This window comes from Neophocaena asiaeorientalis, unplaced genomic scaffold (assembly GCF_003031525.2).
Source record: "Neophocaena asiaeorientalis asiaeorientalis breed wild unplaced genomic scaffold, Neophocaena_asiaeorientalis_V1.1 scaffold225, whole genome shotgun sequence".
Classification (NCBI taxonomy): Eukaryota; Metazoa; Chordata; class Mammalia; order Artiodactyla; family Phocoenidae; genus Neophocaena; species Neophocaena asiaeorientalis.
Window position 1 is genome coordinate 2,752,887 of NW_020172364.1, and position 25,409 is coordinate 2,778,295.

The window sequence follows — 25,409 nt, forward strand, 5'->3', positions numbered from 1 at the left end:
TCTTAAATGAACAGTCTTACACATTTGGTAAATTCATATTCTGCATTTTATTATTTGGGGCATATAGTTATTATTTCTCAGGATAACAACTGACAAAGTTAAATCTGCTCTGTAGAACCATTTGCATTTTAAGTTTTAAGAGGGTCCTTGTTTCATTTATTGAACTGAATCCTCAAATTCTTGGACTGGGTGAATAACTCAATGTTTTCATTATCTATGCCTTTGGCAAAGTTCCCTTGGTGATACACATGTTAGTGTGTGCGCATTGTTTTGCATTTAAAGGTGGAAGAATCAATGGCCGTGATGTCTGGATTTATAACTCACAGTTGAATATTTGGATCAGAGTTGCTTCTCTAAATAAAGGCAGATGGCGTCACAAAATGGCTGTCCTCCTTGGTAAAGTAAGAGAAACCACTTTTTATTATTATTGCTGTTACATTTCCAGAATGAATACCACAGATGAATCCTTGATTTTACTCACCCTCTGGGTATTTTGAACTCAGATTGTATTTCCTTCCATTTCTAACCTCAATACATAAACTGAAGATATAAACAATTTGACACTGTACTTTTGAATGGATATTTTGTTCTCCCAACTAGGAATTTGTAGCAGTGCAGCACATTTCTCTTCTCAGGCACCAATACGGTCTAAATGACTGAGAAGCACTGGAAAATAAAGGAGTTACATCAAGTACAAAAACAGGCCAATGTCTAATCCAAGCAGTCTTTTTCCTTTGACTGACTTTGGCATTCAGGCCAAGATATATTTATGTAGAGTGATATTATTTTATCTTTTTTATTTGTACAAGTAGGGACAAAACAAGTAAGTGTTAAGATAAACTCACCAACATATTTTAAAGCAAACTTATTATTGGCTGCAGCTAATAAATATGAAAAACATATAATTTGATTCTGGACCATTTACTGTCCTTAGGAACTTGAGAATCACTTGTAGACTAGTGATTTTTGAATCGCTAGTAGACTAGTAACTTTTTTGAAGTTAAATCTAATATAAAAAGCTATTACATAAAGCAGATAAAAATACAGCTGTGTATCAAGGGCTAACTGGGACTCTGTAGCCCTTCCCTGCCTCTGTCTCTATCATCTCCTCCAAAGCCACTGCAAATTAATGAGCAATCTAAATAAAAGCAGCATACTTGCTCGCACATTTTTTTTTGAAGTATAGATGATTTACAATATTGTGTTCAAGTGTACAGCATAGTGATTCGTGTTTTAGGGGTGTTGTTTGTTTGCAGCTTATATTCCATTATAGGTTATCATAAGATATAGAATATACTGCACGTATTATTTTTGTCTGGTCCCCTAGTACTCTCTTCTAAAAAGATTGCTGCCTCTTAAGCCCTCTCTTGAAGACATTTTAGAGCCACCAGTGAGAAAGCAGAACTGCTCTAGTTGGAACAGAGATAATGTCAGGAACCCTTCCTACTCAGCCACCCATCAGTTCTGATTCCCTCCTCCTATCTCCCCACAGAAAGGTCTTGAAATCTCTATACTATAGAATACTAGAGCTTCTCAAAGCGCAGTTTGAAAGGGATTGTTAATTCCTAAGGATATTGATCTACTGTGTTGCTGCTGTCTATAAGAGCAATGAAATAATGAGGACTTTGAGGTAGATGTAATGGAAATAAAATACTAATAGAGTATTTTCTAAATCCACTGGTTTGTTAGTACCTACTATATTATATACAGTTTTGGTAGCTATACCTCAAGGATGACAAAATATTACTGGAAAGTGGCAGCTAAAATAATTAAGGTGTTGAAAAGAGATGAGGTCTTACTAAAAACATTATAATTATTTAGTCTGAACATACAGAGGCATGTGAAAAAGATTGATGTCTCAAATATCATATATGGATTGATGAACACAAATTTATTTGACAAATATTAGTATATTTGACTTGAAGGTGCCCAAAACTTGGAAGCACTAAATCAAGAAATAAAAGGAATCCTTCCTACCTTACACAGCAAGTACTCAATTCATGGAAAACAGTTATCCCAAAAACTACAATATAGGCTGAATTCAAACACAGAAAGTTATTTAAAGTTGTAAATGCACTCTGTTAAGGAAACCTAGGATGATTTGGAATATAGAATCTTAGAGCAAGAAGGCATCTTATAGAATATTTAATGTAACTTCTTTAGTTTACAAAGAAACTGAATCCAGAGAGATCGAGTCATTTGCCCAAGGTTGCACAGAAAGTGATAAAGCAGGGGTAAAAGCTCAGATTTTCCTAATCTAGAGGCCTTTTATCTTAAGGCGCACAGCATATATTTTTAGTTTATGCAGGTAGGGGAATAGTAATAAAGTTTAATCTTCAAAATTATATTATGTGATAGGTACTGTTATTGTCTACATTTTTAAATTGAGGAAATTAAGATGGAGTCTCAGAGAAGATAGGTAAACTGCCCAAGCAAGGTCTTACTTGCAGTGGCAGAGCTAAATATGGACCTACCTCTCCTGATTTCAAAGCCCATACCTTTAAGTACTACATTGTGCCACAGCTTCCATACCCCTTCTAGCTGCATGACCTTGAATAAGTTACTTAACCTCTCTGGGCTGCCTGGTGTTGGGAGAACAAACCCACCAACAGATAATTTTCACATAATGTGAGAAATGCAAGATTGAAATAGCATTGGCTGCTGAGGAAATTTGGAAGAGTACAGAAAGATAGATTTGTGGACACACTTAAATGACAATGTATAAAGTTTGGCCTTGACCCTTAAGCATTCATTGTTAAACTAGTAAAAGGAGTTGATGAGGTGTTTTAGGAAGATTATTCTGTGGTTCAGAGAGTACAAGAGTGGAGGCCAGGAGTTTGAGAGGTGTGAAATGATATGGACCCCAAGGATGGTGGCAGTGGGAAACAAAAGGAAGGGACAGACGTGAGAGATGCTGTGAAAGAACGCTTGGTAGAACTTAATAGTTAATTAGATATGGATGCAGAAAAGAGTTGATGATGACTGTTCATTAAAAGAATTATAGGTGTTAAACAGGAGAGCTTTTTTTTTTCTTTTTTAGGAGAGCTTCTATAGGTTAAAAGTTTCTTGTATATCTTGTGATGCTTAATGGATTATTCTGCATGTAACTGACTTAATTAATGGCTTGTTGATTAGTTCATCTGCCCTACCTTCCTCATATTTGTGAAAAGAAAATGTACATGGAGGCCCTTTGAAATACACATTCTAGAGTTCATAATGTATCAGGTACTTTTCTAGGTACTGCAGGGACTAAATTAAAGAACAAGATAGGCCCTGCCTTCAAAGATCTCACAGTCTAGTAATCCTTACTTAATACTTTAGTTTCATAGCTTTTATTACTTTATAATATTCAAGTATTTTCACCATCCATGAGTATGAGCATTTATGCTAAATCCTGTAATTCTCAGTGCAAGCAATATTGCTCCTAAGGGGATGAAGATTGGTTCTTGGGCAGGTGAAAAAAAATCATACTGTTTCGTGTATAAAGCACAGATACAATATATAAACAGATATACAGTATATCTGTGGTATTAAAAATTTCACTGGAGGGGGCTACTATGAAAAAAATGTCTAAAAAGGCTCCTTGGTGGTGGTGAGAGAATGATAATTTTTTTTAAAGGTCCAGAAACTGAGCTAAATATATTGCAATTACAGTTAGCAAGGGCTTTTTAAAGGGGAGAGATCCCTTAATTCTTTCTTTTTTTTTTTTTTTTTTTTTTTTTTTTTTAAGCACAGGCTCCGGATGCGCAGGCCCAGCGGCCATGACTCACGGGCCCAGCCGCTCCGCGGCATGTGGGATCCTCCTGGAGCAGGGCACGAACCCGTATCCCCTGCATCAGCAGGCGGACTCTCAACTACTGTGCCACCAGGGAAGCCCCCATCCCTTAATTCTTTAGCCAACTAATTAAAAATTCAAACTTTTGATAATTAAGATTTCTCCATGTATTTTACATATAGGTATATGTTGTTGGAGGCTATGATGGGCAAAACAGACTTAGCAGTGTAGAATGTTATGATTCCTTTTCAAATCGATGGACTGAAGTTGCCCCCCTTAAGGAAGCAGTGAGTTCTCCTGCCGTGACTAGCTGTATAGGCAAATTGTTTGTGATTGGTGGAGGACCTGATGATAATACTTGTTCTGATAAGGTAAGCCATGCTCTCTCTCTTTTTTTTTTAAAATAGAAATTACCAATGATATACACAAGAAGAGAAATATGGAAGGCCTATCAAGTAGGTAGTTTGGTCCCTTAGAGTGAGGGGGCTTTTAAAAATTGTCTGGTACTTTATACTTAGGGAGGAAAACATTGAGTTTCAAGTTACTAAAGTGAGATCATAAAGTGAGATCATAACATATCCAACAATTTTCTGTTAAAAGTGTGATCCAGTTTTTCTGAGATGAAACGGATCTCAGCGTTATACTATAAACCATTTTAAAACTTTTTACTGGTATAGTTTACAAAATCAAAAAATTATTCACATAAAACAATTGGGAAGTGAATTAGCAAAGGGTAAGATACTGTACTGCTTCCAACTGGGTCATTTTCTGCATACTTTGAAAATATTCTTAGAACAAAGAAAAGAAAACCTCTCTAATGTAAATATAGGATGGCTCAAAGCTGCTGCAGTTCATTGAATTCGTGAGACGAAAGAACATATGCCATCCTGACATCTCAGAAAATACCCCGTTTATTCTGCAAACAAGAGTCTAATGCCTAATTCATTTAGCAATAGTTTACTGAACTTTGTCAATCAATAAATTCTTTTTCTAAATTAAATTTTAATATAATGTCAAATGTTACATATTTAGAATTCATTAATTCAGAATTTGTGATAATTCAAAGTATACTTAATTGAGGTTCGCTGATGTTCTTCTGAAGAAAGGACTCCCTAAACATGTGAAGAAATTATATTCAAATTGAGGCATACTTATCCTATATAACAGAATTTATAAGACTGTTATTTTATTTTATTTTTTTTGAAGACTGTTATTTTTAATGGAAAAAAAAAAGCAAACCTGCTAGCCATTCATCTTGGAAACGGTCTGTGTTTCTTACTCTATTCTGCTTGATAGTAATAAATTTGTATTTCTTTTGAGAATTTCATAATTCAGGTATTTTACTCTCAAGCCAACCTCCCTTAATTCTGTGAATTAATGGGATTTTATTTTTAATCATGTTTCTGTATATTGGCAGACTATTTATTATGTAAATTTGCATTTTTGTTGAGAAATTTTAATTAAGTACTTCTATATATTATTAGGTTCAATCTTATGATCCAGAAACCAATTCTTGGCTACTTCGTGCAGCTATCCCAATTGCCAAGAGGTGTATAACAGCCGTATCCTTAAACAACCTGATATATGTTGCTGGTGGACTGACCAAGGCAATATACTGTTATGATCCCGTTGAAGATTACTGGATGCATGTACAGAATACATTCAGCCGACAGGTAATAACATAAAACAGTCCAAAAGAATAATCAATGTAGGAGAGACCAAGTACAGGACCAGTATGAATATACAGTAACTTTACTATTTATGTGTTTCATGTATGCTTGGATTATTTCCCCCCCCAAAAAATTTTTTTTTAAATAAATAAATTTATTTATTTTTGTCTGCATCGGGTCTTCGTTGCTGCCCACGGGCTTTCTCTAGCGGGGAGAGCGGGGGCTAATCTTCGCTGCAGTGCGCGGGCTTCTCATTGCGGTGGCTTCTCCTGTTGTGGAGCGCGGGCTCTAGGCGCGCAGGCTTTAGTAGTCGTGGCACGTGGGCTCCAGAGTGCAGGCTCAGTAGTTGTGGCACACGGGCTTAGTTGCTCTGCGTCACGTGCGATCTTCATGGACCAGGGCTCAAACTCATGTCCCCTGCATTGGCAGACGGTTTCTTAACCACTGAGCCACCAGGGAAGTCCCTCAAAAATTGTTTAAACTCCACATAAAGCATATGGTATTCTTGTTTTGAAGTCCTTCCAAGGAATTTATTGAAATAACTTACTTTTGTTTTTAATTTTTTAATTAATTTTTATTGGAGTATGGTTGGTTTACAATGCTGTGTTAGCCTCCACTGCACAACAGAATGAATCAGCCATACACATACAGGTATCCCTTCCCTTTTGGACTTCCTTCCCTGAAATAACTTACTTTTTACCATCCCATGGTAAAGTAGGTATTGCTCTTGGGCTTTTTTCCCCTTAACCTTTTTGAGACTCCTACTCCAGTTCTTATTCCTCTCTCTAGCACATTTTCAAAAGAGAAGAAATTCTCTCAAACTGGTTTCTTTCCTTCTGCAGTTAGAAACTAGGTAATTTGTTGTTTTTGCTATGAAGAAAATGGCTGTACTTGGGTCTCTTTCATCCACACTGCACTTGTACCCTTATATGGCCTTTACCCCTGCCCCATAAAGGCCTTCCCTTGGCCTTCTGTTTCATGGCTGTACCCTCTTTCCTTCCACCATCAAAATGCTTGATGGCTCTGATGCTGGAAATCTGGCTCTACCTGTACCACTCTAGAGAGATTGTACTCCCAAAGGTCATTAATAATCTCCTGAGTCTCATTCATGTTCTCTTGTTTTTTTCTACCCAACCCTTAAATATGGGTATTCCTTGAGCCTCTTTTCCCTGCCCTTTTTCCAGTTTATACTCCGTTGCTGAGTGATCACATTTACTGCCCAGTACTGATGACTTCAAATCTTATTCTCCATTAAAGCCTCTCTCCTGTGCTCCAGACTCAAATTTCCAACTGCCTATTTGATGTTTTCTGTGGCATTCCAAGACTTTAAAACAGAATTCACCTTCTTCCCCAAGTTTACTTCTTCTGTTTCCAAACAACCTAGTGAATGGAAAAACTCTGTTTCTCCCTGACAGCACTTCTGACACCAGATATGTGGGTTTATTCCCACGCCAACCGATCTCTGTCTTCAGCTGGTGTCTTACAATTCAATTCAGTTCTGACATGACCTGAAATTTGCTTCAGGTTCCACAGGTTAAGGACTCAGTCCCACAAGACTGCCACCACTTCACATGCCAGTCACAAGTCTCAGGTTTTCACCAGTACTTCTGACAAATCAGCTATAAATCAAGGTTTCCACAGCCCCCCCCCCCCCCCCCCCCCCCCCCCCCTTGGGTTCAGTAATTATGCTCAGGAAAACACTTACTTATGTTTACAGGTTTGTTATATGATAAAGTATATTACAAAGGACATAGATGAACAGCCAGATAAAGAAGTACCTAAGGTCAGGTCTGGAAGGGTCCTAAGCAGAGAACCTTCTGTCCTCATGGATTTGAGGTGCACCACCCTCCTGGGACATAGATGCATTTACCAACCTAGAAGCTCTCCAAATCCTATACTTTTGGGATTTTTATGGAGACTTTATCATGTAGACATGATCAGTTATAATTCAGTTTCCAGCCCTGCTCCCCTCTCCAGAAAAGGGAGGGTGGGGTGAAACTTACAAGCTTCTAATTATGGCTTGGTTTCTCTGGTGACCAACCCCCATCTAGGAGCCCAGCAGCAGTCCCTCCTTAGAACAAAAGACACTCCTATCAACCAGGAAATTAGGAGCTCTGTGTCAGGAACTGGGGGCAGAGGCTGATATGTATTTTCTATTATTTCACACCTAGAAACTTCATTTTAAAAATTTTTCTTGATTTCTCTTAAATTGAATCAATCCATCATATCAGTTCTGTGTCCTCAAGAGTTTCTCCTATTCTTTTACATTCCTGTGGTTCTTGCTTTTGTTCAGGTTCTCATCAGTTCTTACCTAAACTAAAACAGTATTTTCTAAGTAGTGTTCCTTTCTCTAATGTCTTGCTTTTCTAACCCATTTTACCACCAGTTATTTTTCAGCAAATCTAATTATGTCTCTTCTCTGGAAATGTACTGAATAAAATATAAAAGTTTTCCCACTTCATTCTAGGTCTCCTGTTGTCTGACCTCTTCTTGCCTTTTCAGCTTCACTTTCTTCACCTTTACCCAAATTACATTAAGTATCTGTTGCTTGCATGTACTCTCCAGATGGTATGTGTTCTTGCCTTGATTCATGTTGTCCTCTTAGCCTTTAATGCCTTTTCTACCTTCTCTATTTGTAATTCTACTCATCTTTCAAGTACCACTTCACAGTTACAGCAAACTGAGGTTGCCCTGTTCAGAATTAATCTCTTGTTTTTCTGATCTGTCACTACACTTAACACCTCTATAATGCAAGTGATACATTTCCTTATAGTTATAAATGTTCATTTCTATACTGGAATTCAGTCTTCTTAAGGATACTGTGTTTTCTAACTCATCTCATGTATCTTGCATTGATTGATTGGTGCTCGGTAAATTTTTTTTTTTTTTTTTTTTTTGGCTGCATTGGGTCTTCACTGCTGTGCTCGGGCTTTCTCTAGTTGTGGAGAGCAGGGGCCAGTCTTCGTTGCGGTGTGCGGGTTTCTCATCGTGGTGGCTTCTCCTGTTGCAGAGCACTGGCTCTAGGCACACGGGCTTCAGTAGTTGTGGCATGTGAGCTCAGTAGTTGTGGCGCACGGGCTTAGTTGCTCCCCAGCATGTGGGATTCTCCCGGACCAGGGCTTGAACCCATATCCCCTGCAGTGACAGGCGGATTCTTAACCACTGCGCCACCAGGGAAGTCCTGCCTACCCTTTTAATACTAATCAAATGAAAAACGATAAATCAACCGTAATTTCATGGTAGACAGCTATTTGAGTCAAAGGTTGTGGTGTTTTTAAATGCTTAGAATGTTGAATGACAGAATAAGAACTGAAAAAAGTGAGCTTTTTTCCCCCCAGTCCTAATGGACCCAGCCTTTTTCTCTGTTTTTACCTCGCCATTTCCATGCCTTTTGACTTTGCATAATTCCTAAATTCCACTACTTGCTATTTTAAATATATTTTGCTTTTTAACTTTCATCAGGAACTTTTTTTTTTTTTACTGACTGATGAAGATTTTTTTTTTACCCTTCTTCAGCGGACTAGGTATTTAAAATGTCGTTAAAGTTTAGAATAATAATTGAAAAGAAATCTGATTCTTTTTCTTTATTGTCGGCATTTTAACATTTAAGCATTAAGCATTATAAAAATAATAATTAAGGAGAGGGGTATATTTTACAATATTAAGGTTGTGTTTCATTTAAGTCATGAAAAATAACATTAAAACTTCATGTATTGATGAATTATTTTTCTTACTAGCTGCCATTACTCTTGAGACTCTCATAGAGTGAAATAAACTACTATGCAAGTAATTTCCTGATATGAATGAATATCTGTTCTGAAGGTTGCTTGCTTCATTTAATTCTGAGCACTATTTATGAAATGATGTTAATAACAAGATAGATCCTATAATTATATAGTTTAAGAATCATCATCAAAGTGACTGTAAAGTTCAATAGTGCAAGCCAGCTTGTACTTGCAAACTAAGGATGTTGTCTTTTATTGTGTTCAGAACTTTCAGAATTTATAGAAAGAGCTCATTGTGCTTTAGATGGAAAATGTTATAGTCTGGTACATAATTGGTACAATTCATGGGTGGTATTCTACATAAAAGTTTGTCATTCACTGATGATAATGGGCCCCAAGTCAATATGGGTGTATATAAACTCTAATGTAGACATTTTAAAATACTCACTAATTCTTCTAGACCCAAAGATACTATCCTCTATTATAGAAATCCACCAAGATTTAATTTTTTCTACAAGAGTGAAATTTATGTATAGCAAATCTGATCGAGTAAAAATGTTTATTGTACTCACTGGTAGAACCCATCTCATTGTTGGTTATGTGGAAACAGGATAATATACAATAACTTTCTGAATTAAAGTGAAATTTAAATGGAAGAATAATTGACCTGCAGCATAACCAGATTCATGCAATAGTGAGACAATTTTAGTATAATTTCTTTCTTTGAAGAATCACTCTTATCCTTGCAAGAGTATTTGTTTTATATAGTAATTGTATTACTGACAGAGAAGAGTAAAATTTAGCTAAGAGTCTCATTGCATGGAAAGTTAACTATAAAATGTTATCTGGGGAGTTTCTGTGCCCCATCCAAGGCCCCTAATAACAGTGCTTCTTTAATTTGGTTATAACTCTTATTCATTCTTTCAACTTGTGGGTAATCCCCTATAATGAATAATGTTCCTACCCTTTGATCATGTAATAGCCACTTTCTATAATAAAGGACCTTCCTGTAATAGGAGAAGCAAGTCTTCAAGGATGTTTTCATTCAACTACCATTAAGTTAACTAAAACCCTTCTCTCAGACCACCACCCCCACTTCACCTCCCATATCTTGACCCCAATTAGTGACATATATTCTATCTTAACACTCCCTTCACCCATGCAAATTTACCTAGTATTCACACATAGAGCGGGAGTTGGGCAAAAGGGAGCTTATTATTTCATGTCTCCTTTTTTGACTTGTTAAAGCATGTCTTATTTTACTTTGCAGTTTGCTACCAAATCCCTTACTGTCAACAGTTAATTTTTTTTTTTAATTTGGTTGAACAGGAAAACTGTGGTATGTCTGTATGTAATGGTAAAATATATATCCTGGGTGGAAGACGGGAAAATGGAGAAGCCACAGACACTATTCTCTGTTATGATCCTGCAACAAGTATCATCACAGGGGTAGCTGCAATGCCCAGGCCAGTGTCCTATCATGGATGTGTGACTATTCATAGATACAATGAGAAATGCTTTAAGCTCTAAAACCAGGATACCTCACCCAAGAAGCCACAGCAATCCAAGATGAGAGGTTTTAAAAACTCCAGAGTGGGAACTTGACATATCTCCTTTTTGCAATATGCACAGAAAAGTAAAAATAATAATTGTTGTGCCTTTCTCCCCAAAATGTCAATCTTTCAAACTGTAATAAAGCCTTTTCTGTAATTGGGAAAAAAAAATTTGTTGTTGTTGAAGGTAATAGTGGTCTTTGCTTGGGCTTTGAGAGTGTACCTTTGTGAGTATTTGTAAGAAACCTATGTGGAGTAGGAAATAATGTCTGCCTGCATACCTTTTAGGAATTTGTGATGGTTTCTTCATTTATGTATGTTTATATGCAAGACTGTATATTCCTTACTTTGTCACATATATGTGTGTGTGTGTGTGTGTGTGTGTGTGTGTGTATATATATATATATATATATATATACACATACATATATATATATATAATTGCATGGCAAGTTTTCATTTAGGTTGACTCATATAATGCTTAGAATACTTAGAATCATTCTAAGGTAGAAAAACCAGTTTTAAAAATCTTTGTCACTAAAAAATACATCCAAGTTGATTAATTTTATTGTGGGTTTTTTTCTGTAATTGATAAAAATGTAATGATGACAATCTGAGTATCATAAAATACTGAATTATTATGACTTCATTCTTAGAATTATTTTCTTATATTAAAGGTATTTTGGGTGGAGGAGATACAAAAGCAAGTGCCCTTAAAATGGAGATTAAAATTACATGTTAGTTCCTAAGAAAAAATCATCTAAGACCATTGAAGGGAAAATGACCCACTGTGGCTCTCAAAAGTATTTCTATATCATCTCTAAATCCTCTAAGGGATGCGCCTTTTCTTGAACATGGCAGAAGAGTTGAAATCCACTTTGCAATATTATCTTGTGAAAAACAGGGACAGATTTTCTCCGTAGCCCAGTAGGGTTTGACCTCATTACTATGGTGCTTTGGGTGAGGACCTCTTCCTGGTTATCCTACTTTCTTGTGAACAGCTAAAAATCCTGGGAGTCTCTACTGTTAAGCTGCCCTTAAAGGATAAAGCAGGGACCACCTGTCTCAGTGGGTCCATATTTCTTTTAAAATTAGCTATTTGAAGAAACTAACAGCAGTAGTTGCAGTCTTCTAAGATAAATCTTTCATTTGGTACCCATTGTGTAAAATAGTGATCAATATTCTCAAGCTTCTCCATATCAAATTGCCTTTGTCTAGCTGTTTCAACTCCAGTTTATAAAGCTTACTGGTTTTCAGAGAAGAGTGTAAAACTTTTTCTAAGGCAAATGGTATGGCAGGAACTATAGCGTACGTGATTATTGATATTCCTGGGTGGACAGATACAATTTAAAACATTTTAGGGATGTTCAGGTAGCCTGCTGTATTTCGACTTCCCCAGGCACTATTGTTGTCTCACATCATAATTATATATTTGCCATAGGAGAAATGATGCAAATATGTGATTATAGTGTCACCAGATTTCTGTTAAAACCAAGGTAGTAATCAAAAACCTAACATTGATAAACTACTCTTTCTTTCTCATTTTAGAATGATGCAAAGATTTCAAATAAACCTGTACAGAGTCAACTTTTAATGCCTAGCTGGAATCTGAATTCTGAGGAAAACTCTAAAACACTTAACAAATCTTTAAGGAATTTTTATCTTTCAGATCATAATTTGAAATGATGTATACCTTTTTGTGATAATTATCAGAGCAATTCAGAAACCAGTTTTCTACCATTTTAGTTGAAAGACAATAGTAGATACAATTGGGATACTTGTTTTAATTTTAGAGTAAACTTCTACTTCTGCATCATACCTTTTGTAGATAATGGAACCTATGTAGTTCAGAAATTCTTTGTGGTATATGAGAAAAGTGTTTTGTAAATGCTGAGAATTATACAAATGATACTTGTTATTTTCATGTGTATTTGTAAGATCATGCCCATCCATAAATAGACACTTCACACAAAGAAGACTTTCTCAACATAACCTGTATTTTAGTATTTTCGTCTATTATAAAAGTATTAACTATTTACTTGTATTTTGTTATACATTTATTTTTAATGTTCAGGTGTCTGTTGTAGTAAATTTGAAATCCTATAAATCAGAATTTGTTTAAACATGGACCTCATGCCAATATTGTTTAATTTTTTTCTCTACATAATTTAAAACTACATAAATTAAGTAGGCCACCAAGAACTTAGTTTGAGTCCTATGAAATTAAAGTAACAATTTTTAAAGTTACCCAACTGATACTTTAATTTTCTTAAATTATTTATTATCCTTTACTGATTTTTGATAATGATGTTAGCATTGATAAAGTAATAAAGAATTTTAGGGTATAATTAGTATATCAAAAGGGATTTATCAACCAAAATGGTATCAGATTATATTCATGCTGTCATCACATAGTTGACAGATTTTCTTTTGGTGGGTGATGCTCGTATAAGCCTTTGGGTTAGTGTGTATGTATATAGTCAGTACATGTGTGTATATATGTAGATAGATGGTATGCTCATCTACACACATACAGACAGACATCAAGAATTTTATCAGTTTCTGATCAGAAAAAGGCACATAAAGTAAAAATTAGTTGACCTTATTAAATTCAATTCCAGAAGTATATTTTTTTAATTTGGGCATTTCTAGAATACTTTGTTACATATGAAAGTACATGATGAATATTAGGATGATGACTCATACAGTCAGAATCTATATAATGCATATACAGTTTTACAAGATCAGAAAACAAATTGACGGGAGATACAAGTTTGCTAAACCTAGCCATTGATATACCTCAGTGGGGAAGGAATTCAAAAGTATTTTTTGTGGGTCAACAGAAATGTACAGTTTTTTCTCCATGAACTTTAATCATTTTTCATGTGTTCCTATATGTGAGTGAGCTATAAAGTGGTCTAATTTTTACAACAAAAAGGCCTTCTTCCTTTTCTACTCTAATCTTCCCACTGACTTCACTGCACAGGTATGAAATGGTAGCCTATTGTATCTTCAGTAACCTTTTTTTTTCCCCTAGATGACTGAAATATAGGTATTTACTCCATTTAAACCAGGTGTTAACAAAAAAGTGATGTAAATACTCAGGGAGGGTATTAACTTGTCATTTTTGCCTAATTGGAGTGTTTAAAGTGCCATATCTGAGTAACTTGCAGTTCATGATTCTAGAGTAAATTCAGTTTGGTAAAGGGGCTTCACACATGGTGGTGGTTAAACATTCATTTTTTTATATTTAGAAAGATTAAAATGTTTTGTGGACTGATACATTTTCTCTTAGTGAATATGAATTGTTTATGTATCTCTACTGTCATACCCTTTTGAAATGAAACTCAGGAAAATACAAAGGTTCAATTATACTACTTTTGTCAGTGTACAAACCAGGTGTATTTTTTTTTTCCTGTTGTGTGGATATGGCAATAGATTTTTTAAAAAGAAATGCTGTGAGAACCCATACATGAAAAGAGAGGGTTGAATCATCAGTGTGTGCCTTTGTTTCTTGAGATTTATATGTGGAAAAGATACCTTCTACTCCAGACTGTATTTTCAAAGAGAAGAGATTGCTCTTTATGTGGTGCCAAGTGATAAGATAACGTCTCTTAAAGGCTTCCTGTGGACTGCCTTTATTTTCCTAAACTCAAGACACCAGTTAACCTCAGCATAATTTTGGCCTTTCTTAGAATTTCTTGTGCATTATATTGAAAACCAGGTTTATATCACCTCACCCCATTATTCCTTTTAGTTAAATAAATTCACCATACCAAGAAACCAGAATGGGGCAATTTGGTTGGCCTTTAAGGCAGTAGGTTTGACTAGCTAGCTATACTTACTGTCACATCTAATGCTAGTCATCAGAAACCACTTGAGCCAGGAGTGTGAACTGATAATTCCAGAGACAGTTTCAACATACTTCAGACTTTTTAAAAATGTTTTTTATGAATGTTTTACATTTGTGTGATTGCCTTAGATATTAAATTTTTGTAGTGCTAAAGATCATCATTAAAAAATGTTTTGAATACCAGTAGTTATAACTTATTTTATGTATTGTCCCAAAGAAAAGAATTTGTTTTAATGTTTTCAAAATAACTGCATCTGAATTTGTTTATATGCCTTAAGTTCTCTAGTGCTATTTCAACTTTTCTTTCAATCTAAATAAAGCTTACCTTAGATAAGTTTCATACTTGTTTCCTATAGAGTAAATTTCCCTTCTTGAATTTTTTAATGAGCACCAGCTTTGTGGTTGCTTGAAAGAAAATGTTAAGAAAGGTTGTTGGGTGTTTGGAGTTTTATTATATTGGGGGACTTTTTTTGTTTGATGCCAAGGTGCTTTTTAAGATATTAAGAAAAACATCTATCTTACGTTGATTAAACCTTTGTAAACATCATTTGCAATATCTGCATCTAAAGTCAAAAAAGTAAGTCTACTTATTTTTGTTTCATTCTTATGTACTGTTTTGTTTCTTTTGTTTTTTCTTCTACAGGCTCTTTCATTTATCTTTCCTGAAAAAGTTCTTAGTCTTTCTTTCTCCAACACCCCTCCCCATGGTTTCTTAATTTAAATCTTGTTGAGAGTTTCTGGAGCTATCTAAGACAACACGATTATAGAGTTGAACAAAAGCATAATATGCTTTACAGCTTGTACAGACTTGTGGCAGCCAAGTGTCTTTTGCTTTCAGATGCTCCAGAGTCTTCACAGTGGGGGAAAAAAAAAAGCTTTGTATTTCTTTGTTTTCAATTTAGTTGCAGCACACTAATACTTATATGTCTTGTTTAAATATACTTTGTGCATAGTTGTCTTTAATTTTTAAAAAGTTGTATCTAATAAAAAATGTCTTTTAACCATTATTACTTGACTATGGTTGTATTAAATTTTATTTACCAAAAACTCGTTGTTTTGTCTTACCTTAAATATGTTTAAGTGGTTGTTTGAAAAAGGAGTGGGGGAAATTACAAGTTAATATATGTATTTACTAGTGTGTTCACAAAGTAACTAAAAGGCTAAACAAAAAGCTAAAAACATTGGTGTGTATGAGGAATTGGTGGCTTAGGGACAAGTAAAAAGGCAACTTCACTGCATACTCCTATAGAATTGTGTGTAATTATATATAAATATGCACATAATCAGTTTTTTAGTGTGAACCACATGTGTTACTATTCAGAATTTTTTTATTATGATTTTAATTTTTAATTATGAAAGTGATCCATAACATTTGCACTGTAGTGTTCTTTTGATTTGGCTCTCAAAAATACCCTTATAGTAATATCAAGAGTAAAGAACTTAAGAAATTTTATTGCAGGTGTCGAAGAGGGCACATTGTTTACTGCAGAGGCAATGTCTAATTTTACATTAGCAAAAGTAAAATCTTGAAAAGATATGTTACAGAAGTGTAAGCAGGGGCTTCCCTGGTGGCACGGTGGTTGAGAGTCCGCCTGCCGATGCAGGGGACGCGGGTTCGTGCCCCGGTGCGGGAAGATCCCACATGCCGCAGAGCGGCTGGGCCCATAAGCCATGGCTGCTGAGCCTGTGCGTCCAGAGCCTGTGCTCCGCAACAGGAGAGGCCACAACAGTGAGAGGCCCGCGTACCACAAAAAAAAAAAAAGAAGTGCAAGCAATGCTTTAGCTTGTTATGCTTAGTTTTTATATTGTGCCATCAAAATAAAATGGCAAGTTAGAGTGTGTCTTAAATAAATGTTAAAGCTGTTTTCATTTCACTTAATTCCTCTGTAGCCACACCTGGAAAGTGGATAGGCTTCATCGGCTCTGATTCCAACCGGTGCTCTGCCATAAAGCCATTTAACCTCTCTGAGCCATACTTTGCTTATTCTAGGAAATGCAGTCATAATACTTACTTTACAGGCTTGTTGGATAATGGGATGTATGTTGAAGAGTGAACAGAGTTCTGGCACAGAACAGGAGAATATAAATGTTGATTCATTTTCTATGCATTTTGTCTTAAGGACAAAAATGCAGTATGCAAAGTCAGGGAAGGAGTTGAAAGAATTAAAAGCATTTGTTAGCTTATATTTGGAAAACCATGAGCAATGGGTAGAGAATAGAAGCCTCTCATAATTTAAATTTTCTCTTCAAAAAATAACCTGTGCTCTTAACAGAATGAGGGGGAAAAATGGGCTAAACCTGCCTTCTGCCTCTCTGCTATTCATTAACTGTTAATGGAAACTGAGAAAATCAAAAGGCATGATTTCCTCCTAATTATGTTGGGATCTTTTATATTTTTTATATGATGTTTTGACATCTTTGGGGGACCTTGCTGGCTGGGGAGAGACTGTTCCTCCCAGGACTGGCTAATTCCTAGAGGCAGTAAACAGCTTGTCAGTGAGCCCAGCTTTCATATATAAACCAACCAATCTCCTGTCCAAAACTCCAGCCGCCTCCTTAACTCTCACACACCAAACCAACATTTCCCGTGCCCTAAATCACCCTAGGGCCAGGTACCAGACTGCTAAGAACCACCCCTTGTGTCACCAAACCAGCTGGGATTATTCAAACTAGCCAACCCTAAACTGTTTACCCTGCTATGCCTTGATACCCATGGAAACCCCAGTAAAGGCTCTGTCCTATGCTTCCCCCTCATTTCTTTCTGCCTCCTGACTGACACTGGTGCTTCCCCTGTGGCCCTGTGTGACACACTGTGCCTCTTGTTTCTAGGAGAGCTATAACACTAAACTTTTCTTTCAATGGCACTGACTGCTCCGTCTTACCACCCAGTCACCTCTATAAATTAAGACTCATAAGTCACATGTTCATGTTTATGTTTGAATAGCATGTTCAGCACAGAGGTGCTGAATGTTTTAGTGAATAAAACCACCAATTCTGTTTTTTATACGAGAGGCTATATACCTTAAAACAGGATTTTTTTTTTTTTTTTTTTTTTTTGAAGCCGCTCCGCGGCATGTGGGATCTAACCAGACAGGGGCACGAACCCGTGTCCCCTGCATCGGCAGGCGGACTCTCAACCACTGCGCCACCAGGGAAGCCCCAAAACAGGATTTTTGAGTCATAGTTTGATAAACAATAATCAATGCATATGTAGTACAACCAAAGTGCCAATCGGTCCAAAGAGTCAAGGCTTTGAATACTCATATCTTTTTATTTAGAGAAAAACACGGTTGTGTGATAAAGGAGGAAAGAGGATTTTTAAAAGATCATATTTACGTTCTTAACACACTCCTACTGAGATGTGGTGGATGATACCATAGATAGTAAGGCTTTATAGGAATTCAGTGTCTGCAGGTGAGTAAACAGAGGAGGTGAAACAAAACAGAAAGCAACACTCCAAGAAGCTTTCTAGCATGGTGTGACAGCTATGGAAATGGGCCTGACTAGCCTCCAACCACAGAGAGCATAATTGACCAAATGATGCCCCAGCTGCTGGCTTTGAAATCCATCTTGCATTTGTGCTGAGCCCACACACCTCCTACCAGCTGCTTTCAGCCAGTGACTTGTAACAGGGATACTAAGGCACACATGTTCCTTCTGATGGTGGATTTGGGCTCCAGGACTCCCCTTCTGCTTTGTGCAACCTTCATAAGACTACATGGCAATGTAAGATGCTTCTATCCAACCTTCTTTCCCTCTCCTTCACTTGCTTCTGGGGTCTAATGGCTCTCCCAGCCTTCTCTCTCTCTCTCCCTCCCTCCCTCCATGTTTTCCCTCACAGGGCATTTTCTTAAATGTTTTTATTAAAATCCTTGCACATTTGATCTCATCTTAGCATCTGCTGCTCATGGGACTAGCATATGTAGCAAGTGGAAAAAGAATCCCTTGGAAATCATTGCCTTAATGATAAAGTTAGCACTGTGGAGTGATCCACTAAACCTGGTTTTCTGATAAGTCCTAGTTGTTACACTTAGACTAGGCTTGGTGGCAACATAATGTGAAAATAGGTTTTGAAGTCAGAGCTGTATTCAAATGTCAGCTTTAACATTTACTGCTTGTGTGTCTTTCGGGTAAGATGCTGAAACTTTCTGGGCTGCAGTTTCCCCTCTTCCTACTTAGGCTTCTTGCTGTGAGGATTAAATTAGAATATAAAAGCATGTAATGTCTCAGCAAGCAGCCCTTCCCTGATTGCTATGTATTTCCTCACTTGACAGAAAGCTGCTGGAGGGCAGGGCCTGTTTTATTAGATTAATTCCACAGCATCTTACCCAGTGCTTGGCATCAACGGGAAAGAAGAGACCAAAGCCCACTACTTGGCAGTGGTGCTTAATCAGGAATGGTAGTTCTTAACAGCTGAGAGGTTCATTCGTTTATGTACTCATTTATTTATTTGACAAACACTGGCGTCCTTAATGTGGATCAGACAGAATGTTTCCTCTGGGATTATAGTAATGAATGGGACAGTTCCTGTTCTCAAAGTTTATAGAATGATGGGAGAAGCAGACATATGAATAGATAAATTCTACATATAGTATGATAGAGGAACTTATAGGATTCCAGGGACTGAGAGCTGTGTAAATGGGAATAAAGAATCAGCACTTCCTAGAGTAAAGAGATTGTATGGTCTCTTCTTTCCAACTGCTGCCAAGAACTGGGTAAGGTGCTATGGGATTAATAAGACAGGCCATGCCCTCCAGAGCTTTCTGTCGAGTGAGGAAATACATAGCAATCAGGGAAGGGCTGCTTACTGAGACATGGAAATAACATTACACTAATGTCCTAGTTTGTTGCATTTTCCACTTCTCAACTTGTGGTTTCCATATACCTACCATTCATAAAATTGTTTGTTAGCAAATACTGACCTCTGACTCATAGTCTTTAATTTTGATTTCTGCCATTATCCTGGGTCATTTAAGCATATAGGACCCATCCCTTTGCTCTAGCCTCACATTGTTTTGACCTCTAGTCAACAGACCTTCACTCCCACTCACTCCCAAGTAACACAGAAGGCCATTCCTCGGATCATTTCATCACCCAGAATTATTTTTCCTATGAAACCTTAAACTCCAAAGTCTTTCTGTCTTTTGCCACAGCTTTCCTTTCCTTCCATCTCTCTCATTCTGTGATTTTCCTTGTGAGTTTATCTAGATCTCCAGTCTTCTAACACCTCTTCATGCAGGCCCCTGGGTTACCCATTATCCCTTTCCAGCCTGCATTCCATCATCACAATGTCATTCCAACACTCACCAGCACTCAAAATTTGCTCACCCTTTTGATTTCCCGTTCCACTTACTCTCCTACTGCCTCCATGTGTATCATCCCAGTGGTTGGCCCTTCTCTGCTCCTACTCCCAAGCTATTGAACACAGGTAGAGAAAATCAGCTAATTTATAGCTCTAAAATTGTGTGATCTCCAACTTCAATTGGGCAAGATACTCTTGGCAAGGTTTCAACTCACTCGCCACTCTCCTGGCGTACTCCACTCTCTTCTCAGCAGTTGATCTTGCTTTCTCCTTCAGAGACTTAAAGGACATGAAGTAGAATCTCTCCTCCTATACTTCTTTCCTATCGTCCCTCTTCTTCAGGATTTAGGTGTCCCTCCTCCACCTGAACTCTGAATCCCACTCAACCAGCATCTTAGGGACTTCCCCCTACATCCTTCTCTGATTTTCAGCCTCTCTATGAGCACTTTCCCATAGCTTTTTTTTTTTTTTTTTTTGCGGTATGCGGGCCTCTCACTGTTGTGCCCTCTCTCCCATTGCGGAGCATAGGCTCCGAACGCGCAGGCTCAGCAGCCATGGCTCACGGGCCCAGCCGCTCCGCGGCATGTGGGGTCTTCCCAGACCAGGGCACGAACCCGTGTCCCCTGCATCGGCAGGCGGACTCTCAACCACTGCGCCACCAGGGAAGCCTCCCATAGCATTTAAACATACTCTAGCCTCTCCCATCTTTAAAATCCTTTCTGCAGCCCCAAGTTCCTTTCTGGCTCTACCCTGTTTTTTAAAAGTCTCTCCTTTGCCTCACTTCTTCATACACCGCAATCTGGCTCACATACCCACACCACTACAGAAATCACATTTGCCAAGAGCTCCAATTACATCTTTGTTGTTAAATTCTAAGTCCCTATCTTATTTAACAAATTTGATGCCCCTGATGACATTTTCCTATCTTGTCTATAGCCATACTTTTCCTTCTCTTTCCTGGGCTCTTCCTCTGCCTCTGCCCTAAATCCTCAATCATCAGGCTTTCTTCTTACCCTGCAGATAATTATCCTGGGTAATTTTATCCACCACTATGGTCCCAGTTATGACTATATTTGATGGATCCTAAATCTAAATGTTCAGACAAGATACTTATATCCAAATGTCTTCTAGAAATTTCTGTATGAGTCCTTAATATGGGATGACTAGAACCTGAAACTCAAAAGCAGCTTTCTCCAAAAAGATTCATCTTGTATTTTCCTTTCTGGTTAATAGCAACAAAATTGACTGAAACCTAAGAGTAATTTTTCCTATTATTCAATCATGCATTCAAATTTTGAGTACTCACCTTGTGCCAGGAACTCTTCCTCTTTATATCTAAATCGATCTATCTGTCTATCTATCCATCCATCTTACTTTCCCTCCTCCCTACCAATGTCTTAGTTCAGGCCTTCATTATCTCTATGGAAGAGCCTTCTAAGTGGTTTGCCTAAGATCAAAATTCCTTGTTGGCATGTGACTGAAACAACACTATCTGAATAGGAAATTTATTGGAAGGTAGCAGAGGCTCGCAGAGTTGATGAGGCAGCTAAGTATCCTACCTAGAAAATAGGCATAAACTGGGGCAGCTCTAGAGAGCTATGAAGCAGGACACACACAATTATCTTTAAGCAAAAATAATCTGGATAGAACATCCCTACCCAGCCACCATGCTAATAAATTTATCTTTACCTCACTGACTCCTTGATGGAAATCTGCAGTGGAAACACTCAGCTGACACCAGTTCATGTACCTGACTGGCTGGTAAGGGCTAGTGGAGAGAGAGGGAGAGAGAAAGATCTGAATTCCTTAGGGAGAGGGAAGCTTTGTTTCTTGTCAAAATCAATACAATTTGGAATTCCCCAAATCTTGGGTGGGGTGGGGGAGAGAGGAGGAATGCTTCCTGGGCTTACCCATCTCTTTGCCTTGGTTTCCTTCTCCTGGAATGCCTGGCCTCCAGCTATCTCCCCTACATTCTCTGAAAGAGCTAGGATTCATTTCCTCAGGGGAGCTTCCGTGATCACCCTCTTCCCATCCCGTAACCAAGCAGAGCCCTATGGGGCCTTCCCAGAAAAGGATCCCCTCCCTCATATCCTTGGCCTGCCTTTTGTCTATAGATAAACTTTAGTCAAAGAATAAATTTAATCAGAGAAGTGAGAAAATGCAGAAAGGAAAACAGTCAAGCGAGAAAAAATAATAGTTTATCCGTTAAACAAAGTCAAGGACCTTTGGTTCCTTCTCAAGGGCTATGGATGATATTCTGAGCCACGTCCTCTGAGCTGTTTTGCAGATACTGAAACCCCCACCAGGTGGAAGAAGTTAACTGTATGCTGCCCACAACACGTAGACCCCAGGCCGGTTGGAACCGGGTTGATGATGTTGACTTCTGATCATCACCACCAACCAATCAGAAGAACGTCCACGAGCTGATCACACACCTCACCCTATCTTTAAAAACCTTTTCCTGAAACCATTTGGGGAATTCTGGTCTTTCAAGCACTAGCTGCCCTGGACTCCTTGCTTGGCCCTGCAATGAACGCTGTACTATCCTTCACCACAACCAGGTGTCAGTAGAGTGGCTTTACTGTGTGCGGGCAAGTGGACCCAAGTTTGGTTTGGTAATAAGCCCAGTCTGAGTTAGATGGGCTCTTGTGTGCCCCCATTACCTCCTTGATATACCTCTGTGAGAGTACTTTACTGTTTACTTGACTCTTTACCTCCCTCTCCCAGATTATGGACTCTTCAAAATTAGAAACCATCCCTTATTTGGTGAGGTCCAAGAATCTAGCCAAGAATCCAGCCCAGAGGAGAGAACCAGCTGGGGTAAGATGCCTTAGTAGGTAGTTTTGGAAAGCCCAAGGTCACTTGAAAGTGAAAGGAGAGAGAAAGTGGCTAGAACGTAGGGTGCCAATGACAAATGGCCTGTTTTGAATTTGCCTAGACCTGAAAAATTTCATCAAAATGTGTTAAATCATATTTTTAATGATCTCCTGGCATCTTACATAACAGTGACTTTCCCTGATTTTATCATTAGCTTTTGGGTTTCTGTCTAAATCTAGGTTCAGCAATAACCCTCTCCTTGCTTCTGAGTCCAGATCAAATGCTACCTCATCTATGATGCCTTTCCTGATTCCCCAAACGGATTTATTTTTCACTCCTTGAGGGCAAGGACCAAGTCTGTCTTGTTAACCTAACTCTATCCCTAGGACCAGGCAAAGTGCCAGGCACAGAGTAGGTAATAAATATTTATTTGACTGATAATCAGTATGGGAGGCAGAAGGGATATGTTGAAAAATAGAGGAATGGGGAAGTTATAAAGCCTCCAAATTTCTTTAGTGATTCCTGGTTTTGTTCACACCTACTGCTTCTCTCTTGTTCGCTAACTGGAAGTCCTGATGGGTTGTTACCCAATCTTTTATTCCTGACTTACTCTGCTACTGCTATCCCTAACCCCACCCCTACCCCTACCTCCACAACTGCTATGATCCCATTTTTTATCAAAAGTATATAAATTACTTCTGGAATAGTGGTGTGAAGAGTTTCACAGACCCCCACCTCAGCAAAACAACTGTAATTGGGGAAAATTATTTTAAAAATAACAACATTTAAAGTCTCTAGAAATTATCCTAAGGGCGTATAATAAGTAAAGAAACAGTTATTCAAAAAAATCTGCTGAAACTTAGTAAGAACAGAGTCTGTAGCACTTAAACCACTATGCACGCTCTACCTCACTTTCCCTCCCAACTCAATGTGACAGAAGCTACACTCCAAGTGGACGTGGTCAAGAAGATGGGACTTCCCTGCTCCCAGGCAAAGAGGTCTCCATGGGAAGGGCAGGCCACCAGCATTTCGCATCCCCCCACGACTCCATGTTGCCTAGGCTAATTTCCAGGTGAGTATTGCTGAGAGGTAGACGCACATTTCCTCCAGCCAGCCCCTACTTGGATGGCAGACGTTCCACACCAAAAAAGGCAGGTCAAGAAGACCAGAGCCTACGACCCCAGCATAGCACCCTGCTTGTAAAGCTGACTGACTTTATTTCTAACAGAGTGTGGAGATGTTCAAACTGTCCACCACAATGGTGGTAGACAGTTAAGAGAAGGCTGGTAGCTCCAAGAGGTCAACAAACACAGGTCAGCTAGTTTACCAGTGAGAACTAGGGAAAGAAACACGCTAAGAAGACCCCTCCTGGGATCAGAATAAATCTCAAAGGCTGGCCTTAAAAACTAACCCTGCAGAGGAGTCAAAATTAAATTGAACTTCATAAAAGTTTAAAACTTCTGTGCTTCAAAGGATACTATTGAGAAACTGAAAAGACAATCCACAGAACGGGAGAAAATATTTGCAAATCATATAATCTGTTAAGGGACTTGTATCTAGAATATATACTGTACTAGTTTCCTGAGACTGCCATAGCAAAGTATCACAGGCTGGGTGGCTTAAACAACAGAAACTTATTGCTTCACAGTTTTGGAAGATAGAAGTCTGAGATCAAGGTATCTCGATTTCTTCTGGGGACTGCGAGGAAGAAAATGTTCCATGCCACTCATCTAGTTTCTTGGTATTTTCTGTCAATCTCTGGCGTTCCTTAGCTTCTGCTACATCACCCTGTTCTCTGCCTTCATCTTCACATGATGTTCTACTTGTATGCATGTCTCTCTGTGTCCAAATTTTCCCCTTTTTATAAGGACACCCACCATATTAGATTAACCCCACCATAAAACCTCATTTTAACTTGGTTACATCTGTAAAGACTCTATCTCCAAATAAAGTCATATTCTGAGGTATTGAGGGCAAGGACTCCAACATATCTTTTGGAGGAGACACATTCAACCCACAACATATAGAGAACTCTTACCACTCAATAAAATAAAATAAAAAAACCCAATTTCAAAATGGGCAAAAGATCAGAGTAGACATTTCCTCAAAGAAGATATACAAATGGCCAATAAGCAAAGATGCTCAATATCATTAGTCATTAGGGAAATGCAAATCAAAACCACAATGAGCTACCACTTCATACCCACTAAAATGACTATAATAAAAAACACAGGCTTTGGGGTGGTTTTTTTTTTTTTAGTTTAAATAAATTGAATTTTTTAAAAAGACAGATAATAACAAATGTTGACAACAAGGATGTAGGAAAAATGGAATCCTCATACACTGCTGCTGAGTATGTAAAATGGTACAGCCATCTTGGAAAACAGTCTTGCTGCTCCTCAGAAAGTCAAACATAGAGTTACCACATAACCCACCTCCTAGGTGAGTACCCAAGAGAAATAAAAACATATATCTACACCAAAACTTCAACAGTGCTTATAACAGCATTATTTACTTGTAACAGCCAAAAGGTGGAAGCGACTCAGAGGTCTATCAACTGATGAATGGATAAATAAAAAGTGGAATTTCATTCATTAATAAAAAGGAAAAGAGAACTGATACATGCTACAGCATGACTGAATTTTAAAAGCATTATGCTAAGTGGAAGAAGCCAGTCACAAAAGGCCACCTAGTGTACAATTCCATTCATATGA

The 25,409-nt window shown here is 37.9% G+C and overlaps 1 protein-coding gene across 5 annotated transcripts in view; it reads left to right on the plus strand.

Moving 5' to 3' along the window:
- KLHL24 (kelch like family member 24) overlaps positions 1-15,583 on the plus strand; it is a 39,233-nt gene extending 23,650 nt beyond the window's left edge. For 4 of the 5 annotated variants that reach the window (XM_024767557.1, XM_024767547.1, XM_024767566.1 and 1 more), the window contains 4 exons: positions 283-401; positions 3,958-4,146; positions 5,260-5,448; positions 10,500-15,583. In XM_024767557.1, the coding sequence (XP_024623325.1) occupies positions 283-401; positions 3,958-4,146; positions 5,260-5,448; positions 10,500-10,700 (698 nt within the window). In that variant the 3' untranslated portion in view covers positions 10,701-15,583. The remainder of the gene's footprint in view (positions 1-282; positions 402-3,957; positions 4,147-5,259; positions 5,449-10,499) is intronic. The other variant, XM_024767575.1, reaches the window with a different exon arrangement.
- The last annotated feature ends 9,826 nt before the right edge of the window (positions 15,584-25,409 follow it).